Below are 12291 nucleotides of genomic sequence, written 5' to 3'. Positions count from 1 at the left end.
GTCACTCTGAGACAGGATATTTCTAATTTTAGAGATGTTGCGCAAATGGAAAATGTTCAATATGTGCACTGAATCTGGTTAGATACCATATTTCTAAGATTGTCAGGGCCGAGTACAAATAACCCCAATTTAATCTGAATTTAGAAGCGAAAGTTAGAGGTCTTTATGTCTTTAAGACATTCCTGCAGTTTAAGTAATTGGTGTGTGTTTTCTGGCTTCATGGACAGATAGAGCTGGGTGTCATCCGCACAGCACTGAAAATGTATGCTATGCCTTCTGATGATACTGCCTAAGGGAAGCATGTATGATGTATAATATAATATAAAATGTGTATTTTTCTATTTATTTTGCAGTGGATCTTGTAAAATTTTTATTTTTATCCAATTTACACTTTACTTAGAAAACATTTTGGAAATAAAGTAACACTTTAGCCTTTTCTGGTCAGATTATGCATTTACACAGTGACTGCCCTACAATATATAGTGCCTGGAGGTGACTGTTGTTGTGATTTGGTGCTACAGAAGTGAATTTAATTTTTTCAACAAAAAAGCACATTTGTATTCTTTCCGTTTTGTCTTAAAAGTTTTCAGCTTTATTCTTGAATTCTCAGTAATTTTTGTAATTTTATTGTACCATATATTTCCATTAGATTCATCCAAAATTATTTAGGCTCACCACTTGCTTGCCTTTTGATTTTTTAGTTTTTAACTTTATTATTTAAATCAAATTTAATTAACTGTGGTTTTTCAGCATTTTGTTGCTCTATGCAAATGCTTGTGTGTGCAGGCAGTTCCTTTCAGAGGTCATATCCCAGGAGGAATGCAGCTGGGGAAAAGGATCACAGTGATTGGTACTGTGAATCCCCATCCTGATAGGTAGAAATGTTTTGTGTAATTACTGACTTTCCATCCTTCCCACAGTATTACCACATTATATACGAGATCCTTCTTCCCTCCATACCTATTCCTCTAAAATTATTTAATATGAAGGCAGCATGAGCAGAGTGTTACAGCCCCTTTAAGAATGTTGCATCATGGACAGTGTAGTCTGTGCTGCAGGGGGAATGTGTGGGACAGCCCCTCCTGTTGTGTGCATGTGAGGGCGAGGGAGGGAGAAAAAGGAGGGTCAAAAAGTACGAGTTGCTACTGATGAGAAACGGAAAATGAAAGCATGTAAATATAATAATAACCACTGCAGCCAGTGCAGAGTGCCCGATGACTTAGTTAAGCATGAGAAAAACAATTGTGCTTACATCTGCAGTTTTGTCTCGTTATACAATATTTAAAATAAAAAAACTACATTTTTGGAAATATTTGTGGATGTTTTCTTTTTTGTTCTGATTGAATACTTAAGCATTCCAGCAGTGGCCCCTAGCAGCTCTGAGTTTGAGACAGCTGCCTTAAAGACTTTTGAAGTGAATGCTGAAGAAATGTTATCTAGACAGAATTTAAAACAGGTCTCTGTGACTTTGAGGGGTGAAGATGGGCTTAAAGTCAGTGACATCAGTATGGTAATCGCCTCTCCTACAGAGATTTCTCCATTATTCAAGTCCAAAGCGATGCCTGATTGTAGGATTCCCTTTTGAGAAACCACCGCATATAAAATTCATTTATTATGTGATAATCTAAGGAAAGGTGTGGCCAGATTCATACTGTATATCCATCCCCCTGTTAGGTTCTACATTGCCCTGACATGTGGTTGTGGCACATCCAGGGAGCCTCCACCTGATGTGGCTCTGGAGATGTGTGTTCGATTCAAGGACAGACAAGTGCTACGAAGAGCCTGCATGTCTGGATCCTGGGGAGATGTTGACAAAGCTGTTCCTTTTTTCCCCTTCATCAGAGACCAGCCCTTCAAGGTACCATAAACTTGTTGATACTGTAATGGCATTTATGAGTTTATGCTATACATATAAATTACATGTGTAGAATATGTTAGTGCAAAATAGAGTACATTCCATGGATATGTTATTGTTACCGAGTGATTTTGGGTGTCATGAAATGATCGGCAATAACAAGGAGTACACGAATGAATGGCAACTACTCAGTGCACACCGCTCCTGAAAGAAAAAGACTGTAAAATTAACTAAACATTCGCTCTGTCCTCACAGATTGAGATTCGGTGTGAACAAAGCAGATTTCGTGTGTTTGTGGATGGCCAGCAGCTGTTTTATTTTCACCACAGAGTGACATCACTCAAAGACATTGATACCTTATGGATCAAAGGTAGCATCATTATCTCCAAACTGGGTTAAGCAGTGTCCCTGCTCAGCAGGAGGTCTCGGATTTCAGTGTTATTTGCACTGTGTGTATTCACTCCAGGCGTTCTGGTACCAGATGATGCTGGTACAACAAAACAAGTTTCACAAATGTCCATATTAGTGTGTGATTAATAGTTTCTGATGTTCAGAAATGCATTGTGCGTTCTACAAACAAATGTTAGTTTAAATGAAAGTTAAAACTTTAATAAATTCAGATTCCACATGAATGGACTGTAGAGTTATGGGTCTCTGTCATGATCCTGGGTCGTTGACCCAGCGTTTTGTGTTTCTTTTTGGGTTCATCTTGTGTTTGGTGTTTATTCTGATTCTGTATTAATTCTTTGGGTTGGTTGTCGTGTTATTATCCCTACCTGTGTCTCCCCTCTGTGCTCCGTTCAGGTCCCTGCGTTTTTGTTGCAAAACAGTCTGTGTGTTTCCAGTTTTACTTTGTAGGTCTGCTTCTCATCATGTCCATTAGTGTCAGCTGTGTTTCTCGGTGTATCTACGTCTCTCTGCATTCTCCGCTCCCCGTTTCATGCTTAGGTTTGTCATTTCGTTTTCCCAGTCTAGGTTTTTTTCAGTCATTCGTCTTTTCTCACTACCTGTTCCGTCGCTCCACTTCTGTAAATAAAACATCACTCTCATCACCAGTCAACTGCCTGCATTTTGGGTCCTTTTCCTCCTACACCACACGGCTCACCCCGCCAGCCGTGACAGTCTCTTTTCATCAACATATATCACAACATCAGTTTCTAGTTCAGTGTATCAGTGTATGTATTAACAGTCTGTAAGTGGAGGCTTTATTATATAAATACCTGTTTGTCCTAGCTGGAATTTTACTTGCTACAAAAATACTTTTGGTTTTGTTCAATTTTTGTATTTTTTGGTAATTAATGCATTTATCAATACTTCTAACTTGAGCACTTTTGAAAATCTTCTGTTTGTAGATTATTAGATTACAACATATATTTCTTAAACTGGTTAATAAATATTTAAAATGTATACGTTATTGCCTTTTATTAAATCTTAAAGTTAACTGTAAGATAGTAACAATTAATGACTGACTTTTATTGTTCTTTTATTTTTTATCTTTATCTTTTATTTTTAAGCTAATAATAGAATCAGGTGCATTGTGTGTATTCGCATTTTAGGGCTGTTATCAGTTTTGCTTTTATTGACGCCAATGTGAATAAGTGTAGGCCTTAGCTGTAGTACAGCAGTTTCACCATAAGGTGGCTGCAGAGGATATTGGTATACATGAGGCAACGGTACAGGTTAACATGAAATGATAAATCTTCCTGAGAACCAGCCCAATGTAGTAAATAAAGGACATCCTGGGCTTTCCAATGATATCTCATGTGTTTGGGTGACCCCAAAGACACGGGAAATTACAAAAAAAAAGTTAAATCGGAAGAATCTCTTTCCTTGGTTCTCAGGAGGATATAACAAAACAAAGCAATAAAAGGTTGGATAAACAGAAAGAAAAAACATACCTGTTGGTATTTTTTTGCTGCAGCATTTTGGATCAACTGAAAGGCTTTTCAGGGAGTTTTTAGGACATCCTAAAAAAATGAATTACAGTAGTCCAGACTGGAAGTAACGAAAGCATGAACAAATTTTTCAGCATCACTCTAAGACAGGATATTTCTAATTTTAGAGATATTGTCAAATGGAAGAAAGCAGTCCTGGTCAAAAATGACTCCAAGAGTTCTCACAGTGTTACTGGAGGCCAAAGAAATGCCATCCAGAGCGCGTATCTGGTTACGACCATATTTCTAAGGTTTTTAGGGCCGAGGAAAATAACCTCTGTTTTATCTGAATTTAGAAACAGAAAGATAGAGGTCTTTATGTCTTTAAGACATTCCTGCTTCATAACTAGTTGGTGTGTGTTATCTGGCTTCATGGATAGATTAAGTTAGATATCATCTGAAGTGCAAAGAAAATGTATGCTATGCCTTCTGATGATGCTGCCTGAGGGAAGCATGTATGATGTAAACAGAATTGGTCCTAGCACTGAACCCTGAGGAACTCCATAATTAACCTCAGTGTGTGAAGAGGACTCTCCATTTACATGAACAAACTGGAGTCTATTAGGTAGATATGACACAAACCACTGCAGCGCAGTACCTGTAATACCTACAGCATGTTCTAATCGCTCTAATAGGATATTATGGTCGACAGTATCAAGCACAGAAGGACAAGAAGTTTTCTTTGTGCCTAAACTAATGTGCATTTTAACCACTGTAGGGCCCATTTTGGGGGTTGTTATATATCCAAAATGGTGACACAAAGTTGGAGGATCACTGCTGTCTACAACATCAAGACTATCCACAAAAGAGGCACAGACATGAAGTATCTTTGTCCATAATGCTTATCAACTGTTTGTTGTCTGAGATTAGGATGTCATAGTCATTTAGACAGACTGCATCATCCCAGGGCTTCTCTCGTCTTCAGTTTCATGGAAATACTCTGCTATTATCACCTCCTGCCTTCTCATCAATTATCCATCACAGCTACAGTTCACTGACCTGCCACACTGCCAGTATGGCTCCATGTGTACTTATATTTTCTTGACATGAAGCAAGTCCCCACGAGGATGAACTTGTGAGGTTTAGGATTAAGTTTTAAATAAATACTGGTTATGATCATGGGAGTTTTCCATGAAATTAATATGCCAATGTAAACGTGCATCTCTGAAGTGATGGAAACACATCTTGTGTATGAGGCGCCGTGTTCTGTATTTGCTCTCTGCTGTACTTCTATAAAACCTGCTTTCATGTTTTCTCTGATTTAAACTCTTCACTGCTGGTCAGAATAAAAAGAGTAGTGGTTATTTTAGCTCAGTCATGTCCAGAGCTAAAATATCTGGACATGACTCATCCACACTACCTTTTAAAAATTTGATTAAGTTTGTACAGCTGTCAAATGAATTCAACACTTTATAACAGCGGGAAATAACGCTATAAGGATCTTGTTGTTTATGTGTTTATGTCAGAAGAAATTGCTCGAGTGATTAAAATATAGTTATCAGTTGCTTTTCAGGACAAATGCTATTGTTGTTATTTAACTGATATAAATCATTAATGCTTCTGCTTCATGCTGTTCTGCTGCTCTAGCAGTAAAATGCTACTGTGGTTAAAAACAGAAAAGAAAAGCAACAAGCTTCTGCTATGTGAAATATTCATGGCTGCTATCCATTTCTATCTCGTGTTGTGTCTCTTTCTAGCTGTTCTGTTTACATGTAAATCCCAAGAATGTAACCATTTGGCCAGTTCAGTAATCAATAGTTAAATAGTAATGCACTTCAGAACAGTAGCAGTTTTTGTGCTCTGTAATCTCAAATTAAGTGCAAATGAAGTGCAACACTCTTTTCTGGCATCGTTGTATTATACTCAATTGTATATAGCATTTGTATTCTATTTTATTCGATTGTATATATTATTGTATTCTATTCTATTCTATTGTGTACAGTTGTGTACAGTATCTATTGAAATCTTATTCCAGTGTTTTTCTTTTTTCTAATTTTCCATGTAACTGTGGATTGTCCACTGCTGTAACACAATTTCCCACACGTGGGACTAATAAAGCTTATCTTATCTTATCTTATCTTATCTTATCTTATCTTATCTTATCTTATCTTATCTTATCTTAAATGAATCTCATCATTATTTTTTTGCAGTTGGTTACGTCATAGTTCTGGTTCATCTTGAACCAGCATTTTGAGTTTTGTACCTTTTTGTATTATGTTCTAACTTGTGTTTAAGTCTCCCTTGTCCTTTGTGTGTCTTAGTCTTGTCTCTGTCGCCCTCTCTCCCGTGTCCCCTCGACCTCTGTGTCAAGCTTGTGTTGTCGCACTCACCTCCGGCTGCTGTGAGGTGTGTTGGCGAGCTGAAACCTCATGTAGCTTTTTTGGTCTTTCTTTTTGGATCCCTAGGTATGTGTTCATAATAGTATGTCCCTCTGAGAAATATATAAACATTTAAATGGCCCTTCATATAAAAAAGCTTCCCCACCCCTGTCGTAGGGGGTCATCTGATTTTGGGGGTTTCTGTTTTCTCTATATTATTGTAGAGTTTTTACCCTAAAATATAAATCACCTTGAGACAACTGTTGTTATCATGTTGCACTATATTATATAAATGAAATTTGATTGAACGGAACAGATTTTCTTTATTCATTAATAAATTATTGACAAATTATTTTGTATTTAGCTAAACTTCTTCTCTGGAACTAGTTTTTGACCCTTCTTAAGGTTGGTTCCCCATGTTTACATTAAAATCGCGACTACAGTCCTAGTTCAAAGTTTCAAAGCTCAAAGTTGGTGATGTAATGGATACTGTTTCTATATCCCCTTAGCAGTCGGACGTACCGCCCACGGGACATTGGATGGTTTAGGGGACTAATTGGACTGCTAAGGGGATATACCACATATTCACACTGCATGAACTGCATTATGTTGAAAAAATCTGTTCACAAACTGATACAAAAACAAGTGCTCAAAATCACCTTTTGTGTGTGTCACAGCAGACTTGGTCTGGACTCCTTGGCATAAAATTTGTAAGCACTCAACATGTAGCACAACTATTCAACAAACCACAATCTCTGTCTGAATGTATTGTATTCACCTTACAAAATCTGGTAATATAGCATACAGAAACACTTCACATATTTCATGAAAAACCCCAAATTTATTTAATTTCAAAGAAAGTGTGAATAAACCTACAAAAATATAAATGTTTCCCCACCCGCTCCTTTCTTTAGTCAGCTGAGAGCAGAACAATAATATTAATCGAAAGGTTTTCATTAAAGGACAAAGTCATCCAAATAATAATGATGAGAAGAAAAGGAGTAAAGGACCCATGGGAACCTGAAATTAATCACTGATAAATTAATTATCACATTAATTTAAACTAAATATGTCAAATATTATTTTCATGGAGTGTAGCAGAATGATCATTCAAGTGATGAGTTCACTCCTCGCCAAATGATATCAAGTGTTCTGATATCAGCAAATAAAAGTGACGCTAAGCTTGTCTCTCTAGTCCCTCAGTCTTTCTAAGTAAGCTGGCTTGCTCAGTTTTGCAGGGCAGTGATAAATCTTTTTATGTCTGGCTATACAATCATTCTGTTCTTATCCTGGTTATTCTTTATTTTGGCGCTCTGACATTTCTATATAATGAGAGCTTGAGTAGTGATTGTGAACGCTTTGGGGTCCTTAGGGACTAAGTAAAGCGCTATACAAATACAGGCCATTTACCATTTACCAAAACAGCCACAACATTAAAACTACTGACATATACGTGGCATTGATTATTTTACTACAAAGCAGGGTTTTATTGGAACACTTTGTCAACTTAAAAATGTTTGCAAAATGAGAACTATTTAAAATGGCAAATGAAATCTGAAACTAATCTAAGGTGTTAATCTCAGACCCCATTATTCCTGGGATAAGGAGTGCAAAGGATCCACCTTTCGCATTCCAGTGCTTGGCATCCCAGCACATTCACAAATATCCAGTTCCTACACACTGTGTGGCCCCTGGTTTTAATCTTGTGGCTGTAAGTAGTGATACTGTGGTATGGTATTCTGGAAGTTAACAGTAGACATGAGGCAGTGTGAGGCACAGTGAGACCCAGATCGTCTTTCATTTAGCAGAGGGAAACGCCAGATCAGTAACTTGACAGTCTCCATCACCAAACCCCCGTCATATCAGCATTTCCGTATGTACAAAATGAAATTCAGTTCTGCTCATGAGGTTTATAGGGAGAAAGCTTCTAGAAAGATTTCCATCGGATGGCAGACAGGATTGTGTGGACGAAGTAGAGAAGAGTGGCTACATATGAGAAAACCTGCAAGAACAGAGAACATCAGGAGGTCAGGAGGTCATCAACACCTTAAATGATCTTTGAACCACTGAAACTTAAAGCCTTAAAAAAATCCAAACCAACACAGTATCAGATTTTAAGCAATGTTAACAGCAACATATAACATTTCCTCCAGGCATTACTGAAGCTAAATTGTTCATAATATCCATCTTTGATTAGAAGTCATTTGTTGAGAGTAAATCTTGTATGATAGAGCTAAATGTTAAAGCAGATCTGCTGCTGCTGCAATGAAATATTTGCCCTGGAGAAAGAGGTTTTAGAATAGTCTCCACTTCACCACCTTGAGTGCACTAAAAGTTTATTCTTAAGTAGTTTCATATTTTAAAAAATAGGCAGTTTCAAAGCCGTTGTTTGACAATGTGCCAAACACTCTCTTTTTTGTTGAGACTTAACATCTAGATTAAAACCACTTTAGCCTAGCTTAGTATAAAGACAAAAAACAAGTTAATTAACAAGAAATAATAGAATATAATGACTACAAAGACATAGAACATTAATGCAAATAGACACAAAACAATTACAAATGGATAGAAAACCACTAGCGACAAAAATGTCTACTAAGCGAGTCGATACTTACACAGCAGAAGTAAAGCAGGTGAGATTTCAAAGTTATTTTAGTATTTTGGGATCATTTTACTAGGTAATAATAGCCTCCTATGTTTTTTTTAAAGTTAGGGCTATGGAGTTGATCAAATATTACATCCACGACAGACAGAAATTCATGAAGATCTGTGCAAATATTCTACTGACTTGATTTCTTCTGATTCTTCCTATTTTTTCTTATTAAAAGATCCAAAGAAAACAACTAATCAGAACATGATGTAAAATAGGTTAAATACCTCAAAACAAAAACGGAACATCTACAAAGTAAAGTAAAAAAATCAGTACATTTAAAGTAAAATTAAAAATGATGCCTGAAAGAATTAATGCAATAAAAACTATTTGGTATTTTTATGTTTGCCTCACTGAAATACGACTACCTCTTGTATCACTATTTCAACTCACTGAGAGCCAACTCTGAAAGAAAACTGCAACCAGTGTGTAATTCTCTGTGGGCTTTATTTCATTAGCTTTATAATCATTCATTTCTTTGTGTCACCCAAGTAACAACAGCCTGACTCACCACTGCAGAGACGTCCAACTTGTAGTTGCGTGCTCCTGTAGTTGTGTTGTTGCTCTGTTTTCCGCTCAGATCCAGCGTCACTTTGGCCAACGCCACTGAAGCACTGAGGTAGAAGAATGCAGCAATGCCATGATACAAAAAGTCCTGACAGAGTAGGAAGAAAAAGAGCGAGACATTGTTATGTGGTGATGTCTTCAAAGTGGTGACTGCCTGCATTGGCATAGAGTCAAAACACACATATAGTTGCAAAATCCTGTCAAACACTGGCATGTAAAGCTATTGTGTTGTGTGTGTTTGCATCAAAAAACTTGTTTTGTAGCTGCAAATTCTTAAATATCAGGTGTCAGAGCACCACGGAAAGCAACCGAAGAAGACTGTCAAAGCAATCTTGCACTGATGCTTGTCATTTAACCACGGCAGAAGAAAAGTTCAGAACAATGACATATAATGGACACAAGCTCAAGAAGGAAAAGTAAAGTGGCTTAAATTGTAACATTTAATTGTGGTTTATATAAAATTATATGTACTATATGTATATTATATAGAATTATAAGGAAGGGTGCGTTTTCCTTAAAACTCTGCCAAAATCTGTTTCCTGTCTCTTTTTTACCTCTAAAGTGAGGCATGTGTCAGGGTTGATGATGAAGGTAGATGCTGTATATCTACCATCATTTAACTGCATCTATTTGCAATTAGAACGATCCGTGTTTCTCTGAAGCAACCATATTAATATTGTTCGCTGTATTATACTTATAACAGACAAAACAACGAGGTAGGACTTCAAGCTGGTCAATTTCTATTGCGTATAAGTTGGATCCTCTATCTGCCAGGGGTACTTCCTGCTACTGGAGTCAAGACAGGTATGATAGAGCTACATAAACAGGAATGAAACACACTTTAAGTCAGTTTTATTTATATAGCACCAAATCAAGAACAATAGCCTCAAGATGCTTTATAACTACTTTTATAACAAAAATAGAGATAAAAGTTCAACAATCAGACAGCTGCCAAGCAGCAAGGACACGTAAGTGTGTGCGATATGATTTGTGGAGGACTTACTGCTGCTGCCCAGCTGGCTTTATTATGATGTCTCCCACAGGCGAACACCACCATCCAGATAAAAGTCATCACAAAGCAGAAGACAGAGACAAACATGACCCAGCCCTGAGGATTTTCTGGCACTACCAGTGTGCATGCCACCAAGATCCACACCAGACCACCAAAAACCTGCAACAACATGTATACATCATGTACACATAAGAAGAGCTGGAACATGTGAAAAATCTCCACACGGGCTTAGAAGCCCCTAAATGACAGCCTCAGTTAGATCTGGGACGATCATAAAGCTTTAGTTTAAGGAAATTATATGTTTCCACAACGTGTGTTGCAGTTATTTGTAGAACCTGTACTTCTACTTGGGCATGCAGCACAGGCGTGACTGCCTTCGTTTACTCTACACCTTTAATGATTGACAGACTGCATTATTCAGGGAGCCTGACCCTCCTCCACCGTATGTCATCACTGTCTGAACTCCACCTGTTCGCACACATTCATGTGAAAACACCTGCGACATTCCTCCACTGCTGACATTTTCTTAAGCTACACGTGGCTTATGAAAACATTTTTTCTTTTCATATCTGTTTTCCTCCACTGCACAGAGTCATCATAGGAATCCAACCTGCTCGGTCTGTCCTCCGCCTATTGTGATGTTTGGCTCATGACATATTCACTGGAATATAATTAATTGTAATATTGCTCATGTAGGAAGATTATCCTACTCCTAACACACCCACATCATTAACCCTCAGTCAGCATCCTATAAACTTCAGTTATCAGTAGGGTGAAGCCAACTTAAAATTAGGCACAGGAGAGCACAAAAACGTTCTCTGCAAAGTGGCTGTAAATCAGCTCCTCTTACTACTGCTGTGAAGAGAAAGTGAGAAGGTTAACCTTATTTGTAACTTACTTTTACACTATACCTACTATATAAATATATTTTGAACCACAGGTTAACCAGAAATGAAACAATTTTGTCCTTCTGTTTCAGAAAACAAAAACCGTCACTGAAATAAAAAGTAGAAAATGGTTAAAAGTTATTTTCTTTCTTTTCTTTTTTTAAAATTATTTTTTAAGGGCTTTTCATCTGAACATCTCTGGATAAGAAAGTTTCTGCATGTTTTGTGAGTAAAAACTGTGTGACAGAGAAAAGTTCCTACAATCGCCGTTTCTTACCAGTTCTGGGAGGTACAGGATGTCGGGGAGGGTGGCACATATTCCGACCCCGCTGGGAAGGTTTGCCATAGTCCTAGTGTTGGAGGCCATCCTGCTGCTGCTGCTGCTGCTGTTAGACTAAATCGGATTCAAACCCGCTACGGTTGAAAAGCAGGTGGAGCAGGCTGCAAAAAAACCGGAATCTCCATCAGCACAGTGCAGACACGCCCGGTAATTGGGGCGTAGTCAGAGCGAATTTAACGAATATGGAGATGCCTTTGATGGATCATCAGTGCGGGACAGACGGCAGTGTTTGGACACTGGCTCATTTATCACCATGACAACGGGCAGCAGCTCCGCTTTCAAGAACATCAAACAACAAAAAACTCAAGAGCGACAATAGCAATAGCTCTGCTGGACTTTTTATTTATTTACATTTTCCTCTTCAAATTTTTTTTTTGACGCAAATTCAGTTCCAGAACGTCATAAACTTGGCAGAAGGATGCATGGACGTCTCTTAACAGTTAATAAAGGAGTACTTCACTTCCCCGTCATTCTCAGAATACGTTTGCTTCAGATTGTTGATTTTAGCATGTGCACCACGCGTGCAGACCTCAGCAACAACTAGGTGGGACAAAATATTTGGAACCTAAACTGATAAGTGGGCCACATTAAAATTTGTGAGTGCAGGGCTCGATTTGGCAGAGTAATGCAGAGGTCTCCAGCAGCAGTTTGCATGAATGGAAATAAAGACATATGAAGACATTTTTTATGTGCTGCCAGCTGAACTCAGTTCCGTTTGTGAGCTTGCA

The 12291-nt window shown here is 37.8% G+C and overlaps 2 protein-coding genes across 2 annotated transcripts; one reads left to right on the top strand and one right to left on the bottom strand.

The window, feature by feature from the left end:
* The first annotated feature begins 403 nt into the window (after positions 1-403).
* On the top strand, positions 404-3730 carry LOC102205016 (galectin-related protein). Its single transcript, XM_005747122.2, has 3 exons — positions 404-875; positions 1675-1858; positions 2111-3730. The coding sequence occupies exons 1-3, from the start codon at positions 820-822 to the stop codon at positions 2252-2254; spliced, it is 384 nt and encodes a 127-aa protein (XP_005747179.1). The 5' UTR covers positions 404-819; the 3' UTR covers positions 2255-3730.
* A 3217-nt stretch (positions 3731-6947) lies between these two features.
* LOC102204732 (myelin and lymphocyte protein-like) lies at positions 6948-11606 on the bottom strand. Its single transcript, XM_005747121.1, has 4 exons — positions 11501-11606; positions 10328-10495; positions 9269-9412; positions 6948-8109 (listed from the first exon to the last, which is right to left on the bottom strand). Exons 1-4 carry the CDS (start codon positions 11588-11590, stop codon positions 8035-8037), a joined length of 477 nt encoding a protein of 158 aa, XP_005747178.1. The 5' UTR covers positions 11591-11606; the 3' UTR covers positions 6948-8034.
* Between the last annotated feature and the right edge of the window lie 685 nt (positions 11607-12291).

The sequence above is a fragment of the Pundamilia nyererei genome, unplaced genomic scaffold (assembly GCF_000239375.1).
Source record: "Pundamilia nyererei isolate P.nyererei 1_Seehausen unplaced genomic scaffold, PunNye1.0 scaffold00189, whole genome shotgun sequence".
NCBI lineage: Eukaryota > Metazoa > Chordata > Actinopteri > Cichliformes > Cichlidae > Pundamilia > Pundamilia nyererei.
Note: the sequence above shows the minus strand (reverse complement) of the source record. Positions and strands in the feature narration are given on the sequence as shown.